This window comes from Bison bison, unplaced genomic scaffold (genome assembly GCF_000754665.1).
Source record: "Bison bison bison isolate TAMUID 2011002044 unplaced genomic scaffold, Bison_UMD1.0 scf7180017864518, whole genome shotgun sequence".
Taxonomy (NCBI): domain Eukaryota; kingdom Metazoa; phylum Chordata; class Mammalia; order Artiodactyla; family Bovidae; genus Bison; species Bison bison.
This window is the reverse complement of record NW_011495071.1, coordinates 19,589,552-19,599,638: the sequence shown is the minus strand read 5'-3', so window position 1 is coordinate 19,599,638 and position 10,087 is coordinate 19,589,552. Positions and strand designations below refer to the sequence as shown.

At 39.3% G+C, this 10,087-nt stretch overlaps 1 protein-coding gene across 3 annotated transcripts in view; it reads left to right on the top strand.

Annotated features, from left to right (window-relative positions):
• USP47 (ubiquitin specific peptidase 47) overlaps nt 1-10,087 on the top strand; it is a 114,696-nt gene that overhangs the window by 103,879 nt on the left and 730 nt on the right. For 2 of the 3 annotated variants that reach the window (XM_010830622.1, XM_010830621.1), the window contains exons 26-29: nt 1,264-1,394; nt 3,107-3,154; nt 3,245-3,375; nt 4,207-4,767. The exons of the other annotated variant lie outside the window; for it this stretch is intronic. In XM_010830622.1, coding sequence (XP_010828924.1) covers nt 1,264-1,394; nt 3,107-3,154; nt 3,245-3,375; nt 4,207-4,381 — 485 coding nt within the window. In that variant the 3' untranslated portion in view covers nt 4,382-4,767. Of the gene's footprint in view, nt 1-1,263; nt 1,395-3,106; nt 3,155-3,244; nt 3,376-4,206; nt 4,768-10,087 lie in introns of those variants that run through there. 3 annotated transcript variants of the gene reach the window in all.

Sequence of the window (10,087 nt, the reverse complement as noted above, 5' to 3'; positions counted from 1 at the left end):
GTCCCCGCTTGTAGAGAGATGCCTGACAATGTCCTGGTCCCTTCTGCTGGTGTTGAGGGGGCGTCTGCTGCACGCCTCTCCCGGGGGTGGTTTGTTGGCAGCCCCGTGTCCCCGCTTGTAGAGAGATGCCCGACACTGTCCTGGCCTCTGCCTTCACGTCACACGGTGTGCGCCGTGCAGGTGCTCCTGTCCGTGTCCCAGTTTCCTGTATCACAAGGACACTAGTCATATCGGATTAGTACCTACCTTAACTGACCTCATGTTAGCTTGATTACTATTGTAAATTCCAAATAAGGTCACAGTCTGAGATACTGAAGTTCAGGAGTCCAACATGTTTTGATGGGGGACACAGTTCAACCCATATAACTGGGTAACAGTGACCTAGAAGACCAATGTGTGTTATCAGTTATTCCTTCTCTGAGTATCTGGGGCCTTACAGAGTAATCCCTGTGTCTGGGTAGGCCAAGAAGAGATGAAGGACATAGACGTCACCCTTGTTAGGAAAGAATATATATTGGCGGAGATGAATTAGCCAGAATATGTCACTGAATGGTGGATCTGTGCATCAGTATCATTTCAGTATATATTTTAGCATCAAAGTACTTGAGTAAGATTTAAGTCATGTGATTAAATCTAAGAAACATTGGCCTGTAAAATGCCAGACATTCTGATGCATGGTGCTGCAACGATGAATAAAGGTTGCCCTCGAGATGCACGGTGTATGGGAACACCAGAACTACACACCTGTCGTTCTAAAATGATATGTGCTAAGAAACACATCAGTGCAATTGGCTCTTCTGTATATCAAAGAGGAAGGTGACGGTTGAGCTGGGTTTTGAAGAATCAGCAAGTTTGGGAGTAAAAGAGAAGGATTAATGATAGCTTGAATGAAAAAAGAAGATAAAATGAAGGCTGTCTGATGATGATTTTAGATTGTGGGATGGTGGGAGCCAACAGAAGGCAAAGATTAGAGGTCCAAAGATGAGAGTAGTTGGGAGAGCAGTGTCCAACAAGACTCACGAGAGAGTGAAATTAGGAGTCCTGGTGGAAGGAGAGCTTGTGGGGTTACGAATTATCTTCTGAGACTGGAAGGGGAAAGAGAGAGTATTTTATTCTGAAAAACTCCTTGGGATAACTAGTTTCTTTATGCCTACTTTTTAAGAACAATGCTTGAAGGAAATCTTTTTGTTTTCGAGGCAATATAAGGCATATTACGAATCTTGAGAGTAAATAGAATGATGGCCTACTCTTGCATATTCTTAGGGGTGGAGAAGATGAAATCCATGTCACAACTTGCAGTTTTGTCAAGACGGTGGAGGCCTTCAGAGATGAAGTTGGATCCCTTCCAGGAGGTTGTGTTGGAAAGCAGTAGTGTTGATGAGTTGCGAGATAAGGTAAACTCATTTTAAACAAAATGAACTAACATACCTTTTTCTCTGTGTTGCATAAGAGAGACCCTACGAAGTGAGTGCCAGACACTGATGCTGCAGCCTTTCTGTTTCAGTCGCACCTGTGCCAAATGGCCATTGTTTCTCAGGGCTGCTGATGCTTTGAAAAATTATGTTGACTTCTGGCCGTCCAGAAGTGAGCCCCGCTTTCTATAACTTGGATCAAGTTTGCCCTGAGTGGTTAGGATTAGAATTACTAGAGTAAATTGCTATATATATTTAAAAAACCAGATGAAGTATAATTAAATAGAGAATCCAGCTGAAGGTTAGGGTTAGCAAAGGTGAGAATCCTAAGGATCCCTGGAGAAAGGTACTAGGACAGTTGGCATTTTGGGAAAAAATGTATTTCCATATTTCACACCAAAAAATTCTAAATGTATTTATATTTTAAAATATAGCAAAATGATAAATGTTCTAGATGAATATATTGAAAATAAGTTTATAATCCCATAGAGGGAAAAGTATTTGTGAGTATAATACCAAAAGCCAGAAAAGGAAAGATAGGCAATATAAAAGTTAAATCTTCTGCACACCACCCCCTCAAAAATTTTTTTTAAAGCAACGCATAAACAAAACTAAAAGAAAGGGGAAAACATATGAAACATATGTGAGACATATCCAAATTTAAAAGGAGATACAAATTAATAAACTGGACAGTCTAATTTTAAAATAAGCAAAGAACATGAATAGGCAATTCATAGAACAAGAAATACAAGTTAAAACAATAACAGCAGCAAAAAAAAAAAATTAAAAATAGAAGACAATAATAGCATTTTTTTACCTCCTAAATAACGATGAAGATTTAGAAAATAAAAATATCTAGAGCAACAGTCCCCACCCTTTTTGGCACCAGGGACCATTTTCATGAAAGGTGATTTTTCTTTGAACCAGGCAGGGTGGGGAAGGAGGGTGGCTTGGGAATAATTCAAGCACATTATGTTTGTTATTCACTTTAGTATTACTACATCAGCTCTACCTCAGATCATGAGGCATTAGATCCTGGAGGCTGGGGACCTAGAGTCGTCATGGTTTGGGTAAACCAGGCAATATCATAGACCTTCGATAAGTGATTAAATTGACATAAGTTTTTCAGGGTTCAGCTTGGCATTGTTTATAAACATTTCACACATGCAGTTGCACATCTAAGAATTCAGTAAAAAGAAATTTGTAGAGATACGCAAGGAAATATATACAGAGTATACATATTATATAGAATTGTAACTGGGAAAACCTAAAAACATGCTCAGTGTCCATCAATTGGAAATAAAATGGTATATTTTTCAACTAGTGAAGAGAATGAGGTTACTCTGTATCCTGTTTTTTATAGGTTATATAAAGTTATCATATAGATATATTTCATAGATACAGCTTTATGTATTTTATAAACTTGTATATAGTTTATATATGCATAGGAAAAGGTCTGGAAGGAATATATTAATACTAAATAGATATTTTGAGACATGGTACTTGCAGGTGGACTGGGGAGACAGTTCTGCTTCCTGCTTTCAAAAAATTTTACATGTTACTTCTTTGGAAAATCAAACATGTTACTTCTTTGGAAAAAATCAAAACTATTTCTGTGTTCACAAGGTGAAAGGAAAATTGTTTCAGCAAACTTAGTTTTTAGGTGAGCTCACGTGAAATGTTTCCTCTTACAGCTTTATGAAATCAGTGGAATTCCTGTAGAAGATATTGAGTTTGCCAAGGTAAGACCCTGAGAGTGTTTAAATCTGGGTACTAACGCTAAGTAAACATGGCCAACGGTGACATTCATTCATTCATTCTTTTTTCCTTAGGGTAGAGGAACTTTTCCCTGTGATATTTCTGTCCTGGATATTCATCAGGATTTGGACTGGAATCCCAAAGTTTCTACCCTGAATGTCTGGCCTCTTTATATCTGTGATGATGGTGCAGTCATATTTTATAGGTAACATTCACAATGTTTTGGTTATTTCTAGAGATACCACATTTTTGTTGTACATCTTATTTTTCATAAATAGCTTTATGATTGTTACGATATAGAATAGCCCTGACCAGTAGAAATACAATACAAGCCGTATATTGCATTTTACAATTTCTAGTTAGCCACATTTTAAAATGTAGAAAGGTAACATTATTTTAATAAGTATTTCTAACCCACTATATCCAAAATATCATTATGACATGTAAACAATATAAAAATCACTTCTAAGATATTTTACATAATTTTCCTTGTAGTCTTAGAAATATTATGTGTTTATTACATTTGCCACCCATCTCAATTTGGATCATACATACTTCAATAGACACACATGGCTAGTGGCTACCGGATCTGTCATTCTATATAGAGAGAGGAAAAAGAGTAGTCATTGGAGCCTGGCAGGTATGTATTCAAATTTAGCTTTGTTATTTATTTACCTAGGTCCTTATCTGTAAAATGGCATCAGTAATGTCAGCCTTGCAGGATTTTATGAGAATTTGAAATACTGCATTTAAAAAAACTGGCCTAATGGCTATTATAAATAGATGTTCAATAAATGATAGCCATTATTATACTAGTAGTAACATGGAAATTATTCTATGCCGTTTTTAGAAGTGCGTGCTGTGTTAACATAATAAACACATTAGAAATCTAGGACATCTTAGGATAAGTTATATAACTTAAGTGGTGACAATCAGATTTAATTTTCTCATTGAGGAGCATTATAGCTTTTAAACATAAATTAAAAGAGGCAGATGGCTGTACTGGTCTAATGTGTCATTAATATTTTAAATGTAGGGATAGAAGAGAAGAATTAATGGAGTTGACAGACGAGCAGAGAAATGAACTGATGAAAAAAGAAAGCAGTCGACTCCAGAAAACAGGACATCGTGTAACATACTCACCTCGGAAAGAGAAAGCACTAAAAATTTATCTGGATGGAGCACCAAATAAAGATCTAACTCAAGACTGACTCTGCTAGTGTAGCATTTCCCTGGGGGATTTTGGTTTTAATTAGACGGTTCACTGCTACTGTGTAGTGCCGGGATGGCCGGACATGGTTAGGGGGTAACCCAGCGACACCAGCACTGATTGGACGGCCCTTCACCAATCAGAAGCTCAGTGCCCAGTGGGCCGCTGTGTGACTTGGAATCATGTTGTGCACTATAGTCACATGTACTGTAAAGTGAAAAGGGATGTGCAAAAACAGAAAGCGAGACCTGCTACTAGAAAAGTGGGAAGGGGAATGAGTAAACTTCTTTTCTTGCGGACAGATGTGCACATAGCCGCTAGTAAAACCAGCCTCAAACAGAATGCTCATAGCTTAATAATAAAAGCTGTGCAAAGGCCATGAATGAATGAATTTTCTGTTTATTTCACTGATACACACATTACCTCATTGACAATTCAGAAGTAAATGCAGCGTGTGTTGACTCTTGGAAAGCAGCAAAAACAGGAGCTGAAGAAAGAAAATCTTAGAACCAGCCATAACCCAGTAAAGAATCGTGAAGTTGTGTTTTTATTTTTTTCATTTTTGGCAAAGTATTAAGAACATTATTCTAGAACATCAAAACATTTCCCTAGACCGCTCCCAGCAGGTGGCAGCTCAAATTGCTGCAATGTTGTAATTATAACTGATTGTACATAAGTTATGGATGTAGAGAATTCGTTTCACTCGTTCATTCAGCATGTAAATAAAATCGATCCTGTTGAGTTACCATAATTGCAGTTCAACTATTTCCCATGGTTATTCCTTTTACATATCACTCATGATGTACATTTGTGTACATGGAGAGGTATAGCAGTCTATGTAAACGTAGCCCTCAGTGAGCTTCCTCAGCACTGGGTCCCATACGATGGTATTTGCCCTTGTTAATGAGGTTTTTCTGTTCAGTGGCTTCAGTTTTTTTCCTTTTATACATTTATTTTTGAAGTTTTACTTCAAGTTTGAATCTTCTAAAACCTTGTAAGTCCCAGTTTAATTTTTGGAGTTGACACGTAGTTACATGTAGTTTAACTTTGGGGAAACATCTTAACATCGTGTTGAATAAACTTGCTAGGAAGTCAGGTCATGGCACAGGCTAATACAGTCACCATGATTTCATTGCAGAGTCTGTTAGAATCCACAAGTTTGCTAAATACAGCTATTTAGTGAACACAATTCTACGTCAATTTTGAAAATGCCATCTAATTTATAAAAATCAATAAAAAAGTTTTGGTAAAACTTTTTCATGCCAGATGCTGTTTACAACAATGAACATGCCAATAAAACATTTGTTCATTCTGTGGTGTTATTTTAGTCATTAAACTTTTGTGGATGAAGAATCCGGGTTCAGAAGAGATCTGTTTTCTTTCAATATAACATTTTGTAACATTGAATAGTTAATTCTGTGATAATGTATGTTTACAGTAAAGTTCTCGTAAGAGAGATGAAAAGATGTTAATATTTAACTTTGGAGGATCCTGTCAATATTTCAAAATCAAAAATTTACCCTTTTTTCCCTTTTAAGAAAGAATTAAAAAATAGTGATAACAAAGGTTGGTTGCAGTTTGAATATAATGATTGAGAATTCCATAATATCTTAAAAGTCTCCACAAGGGGGAGAAAAAAATCTTTTCTAAGGTATTTTTGTGGCTAATTTTTATTCTATATAGACTATGTAGCATTCTGCTAAATTGAATGGCAGTACTATTCTGGATTTGCATTAGTAGACTTGACGGTATTTTCAGAGGAAAAACATTAAGCATTTGTAACAAGTTGTCTTTCGGACCACTTAGATTTTCTGGTGTAACCTGATGGCTACTTGGTTCTGGTACAGGCCTGCTTACCTGGGATACAGGGGTTAGTAAATGTGGTTTCTGCTTTCAAGGACTGATTGTGGAACAGAGGAGACCGATTTGTTAACAAAATGGGTTTGGGGTCTTGTTTGGTTTGGTGTTCCTGTGAGAGTAAATAGTAAACTTTGCATACTGCTCCTCGTCCTGTGCCTTCTACCCGTGTTTTGTTTGTTTCGTGTTTGCTGCTTCTAATTGCAGGCATATTACAAACACCAAGAGTAAAGAAAATGTGTATTTCATTATAGAAGAGAAAAAGCTTTTTGCTCTTCAGTGCACTTTAAAAATCTCAGTAGAAAAGGTGATTTCAAACTGATTTGTGGCAATGGAAGCAGTATTTGCGGTGAAGAGATTCATGTGTCAGCCTTCCTCAGAGAATCAAGTAAGCACCTCTAAGCCAAGGGACAGTGGAACCTGGTGATCACTCATCTGCTGAATCTTCTGAGGCTGTGGCAGGCCACATACAATAAAGTGTGACCCTGCCCCCCATGGCGTACGCCAAAGTTTTGAAGCGGTCTTACTGTGGGGCACATGAGTTTGTGTCAGCCAGGAACACTCAGTGAGAACCAGGTACTTTCATATCTGTGGCAGGGGCTGAAGGTCAGGGGTGAATTCTGGCCAGAGAAACAAGAGCTGTTTTCACGACTCTGCCTTGGTTATTTAGCTGGTCTGTACAGAGGTTTGCTAGATAAACGTCTACTTCTCAAACTAAGGGATAGCAGTCCATAACAAGATAAAAAAGAGTGAGGGAAGGAACTCTATACTACACAGTGTTTGGTAATCTCTTTTGGAATGGAAACGATTGATCCTTTAACTTTTTGAGAAAATGGGAGTGAATTCTGCCACAGTCAATTAGCTGTTGGTTGCCGGGCTGCACTGTTAGGAATGGTATCTAGGCTGAAAGACAGCTACAGATTTCCAGCATGGTCCGAGCTGAAGAGTGCACAGTATCAGCACTGCAGTGTTACTGCTAAATCTGGAAGTGACCTGTGAATGTATAGAATACAATAAAATCTTTTATTCTGGTTCATCTGCTAGTTTTTCCTTTTCAATTGGCTGCTGTTCTTCTGAATTTTGTCCCTTTGTTTAGCATAAAAAATAACCAACTCTTGCACTTGTGACTTGCAAATTATAGTCTAGACAGTATGTAATAGAAGATAATCTGAATTAGTAAGATTTTTTTTTTTTGCTAAATAAAAGTATTCCATCTAAACAATTTCTAATTTTTGCAAAACAATATTTTGGTCACTAGCAGTCAAAAGCCTTCTAGGGCCAAAAATCCTTAAATCGAAGGCAAAATTGTGTGCATGTATAGTTTTCTAGGGGTGTAGTAAATGCTTTTTTTAAAATCAGGTTTCCAAAAGAGTTCACCAGCCAAATAAAGTTTGTAGTCACATAGGCTTGAGGTACAGGACATCAGAAGATGCTCCTTCAGCGTCCTTTGTGGGGAAGGGGGTGCAATGGGCATTTGGTTAGATACAGTGTTAATTTTCGAAACTTTACTTTCAGAAACAATACTTGACAAATTCATGAGTGCCTTAAATCAGGTTTAACTGTTTAGAAAAGACTAGGGGCCAAGTTAGGAGGGCAAAAGAGTGCTGGGGAGGGGTGTTCTGCCCATCCCCCGTGATAGTACGACCACCTACTTCCCTCACTGGTCTTTAACTGGTCAGGGCCTGAGAATTTACCATGTCGGGGGATCATTAGTGGACCCCAGAACCTTGCCTTATGGTGAGGACCATGCTCTGTCTCTGCTTCCTCTGTTCACAGCCTATCCCTTCCACCAGTATAGAGGGCAGGCTCCACGTTCAGCCTTTTATAATGCTGAAGTAACCAACTGAAGTATCACCTTGTTGAGATACGAATAGTAGAGTGGTTCTGTTTTTCCAGTAACTGTGCCAGCTGTGTTTTATTGAATACAGTTTCACCCTGGAAGAGGACTCTCGCAGTTCTGTAACTTTTAAGTCACTTTGCATTATTCAAACAATCTGATGTTGAAGTTTTTCAGTCATTTGATTCAAAAGTCTCCACCCCTCAACACACACACACTGCCTGCTGGATGTGATGCTGTCTGCTTAGCAAGGGAAGGAGGCAGTGGTCAGCACTTCCGCTCCCCACTGGCTCGCTCTGCACTAGCTCTGGATGGTGGAAAAGGTAAGGAAGAGGGCAAAGAGCAGCCTCCTGTTGGTGGTGGTGAGGTCACTGTCACACACACATGCATTCCACTATGGTTTATCACAGGATACTGAATCGTTCGTTGTGCTCTACAGTAGGATTTGTTGTTTATCCATTCTATATATGCCACTTAGCATCTGCTAATCCCAAATTCCCAATCCCTGCCCTACTCCCCTCCTTGGCAATCACCAGTCTGTTCTCTGTGTCCATGATTCTGTTTCATAGATAGGTTCATTTACGTCATATTTTAGATCCCACATCTAAGTGATATGGTATTTGTCTTTCTGACTTATTACGATTATTTCTAGTTGCATGCCTGTTAGTTTTATTGCCTCTGCCTCATAGGAAGTCAGAGAGAGAAATAACCTATTTTCCAAACACTGTGATCTTCCAAAAGGGGATTTCTTACCAGCTCTTTTGTCAACTTAGGTGGGGCAATTGAGCTGCTGCTGCTGCAGCCACACCTCTCAGCAAGCCCTATGAGGAGATGCCTAGCTCCATGGCTCTCGGCTCTCTGCCTTTAGAAACCCAGTCTGGCTATCAAAACATAATCACTAATCTAGTCAACTTTCTTGACTCTGGTGGGGATGCACAGATCCCAGGAGTACTTCCTGCCCTGTATCCCACTCTTCCCCCACAGCAGACCACCTTGTTTCTCTCTTCAGCTCTCATCCTTCTGCCTTACATCCCTTTGTCCTGAGTGTGTCAAAAGCCCAAAGAAACAGGGTAGGGAGGCTGGAAATGACTTGGAGGAGTAAAAAGAGGGAGCAGGAAAACAGTACGAAGAGGAAGCTGGGAAGAATCAGCAGCAATCATTTCTGTTCCATTATACTCCTCCTCAGTCTAAGACTGGGTGGGTGGACAAGCCAGCCACTCACCTGTGCAGAAGGTGGGGCTCAGACTCAGAGCTTGTACCAAACACCCAAACCCTTCATTTTCTAAACTTGCTTTCCCATTGCAGGTTGGAAAGCAGGTGGGTTGGGATTCATAAAGCTATATTTTGTTCGCCTTTTGCTTGTTGTTTTTTATTTCAAACAACATAGACTAACAGCACTTTATCTGTCTTGTTTGTGGTTGACTTTAGGAGGAGTCCAGAAATAGCTGACGGCAGGACTGCATTCCTTCTCAACAAATTCAAGGACCCAGACATTTTTCATTCTGTGGTAAGCAGAATAACAGCCCCCCAGAGATACCCGTTTCCTAAACCCCAGACCCTGTGAATATTTAGATCTTCCTGCCTAACCTTTCCTGTTCCTTCTGCCCTCCTGAGAAACTGTCATCTTCGAAAGTCAGTTCCCATGCTGCTTCCCTTCCTGGGAAGGGGAGGCAGGGCGATGCCAGTACCAAACTCCACCTACCCTTTATACATTCCATTAGAATCGTGAGTAGAGATACACCAGCTACTTGAGTCAAGCCTCTCATGTTACATTTTTGTGGCTATGATGACATATATACCTGCATATAAGCTCCAGGAGACAGGAGCCTGGTTTTATCTCATGTACCACCGTCTCCCTGACACCTTACATAGGGCCTGACATTTAATAGGTACTCAGTAAGTTTTTGGATGAAGTAATTTTCAGCCTCTTCTCTAAATGATAAGTTTACCTCACCTCCCAGCCACTGTGCATTACTTGCAGTTACCCTTCTATACCATCCCTCCTCTTTGCCT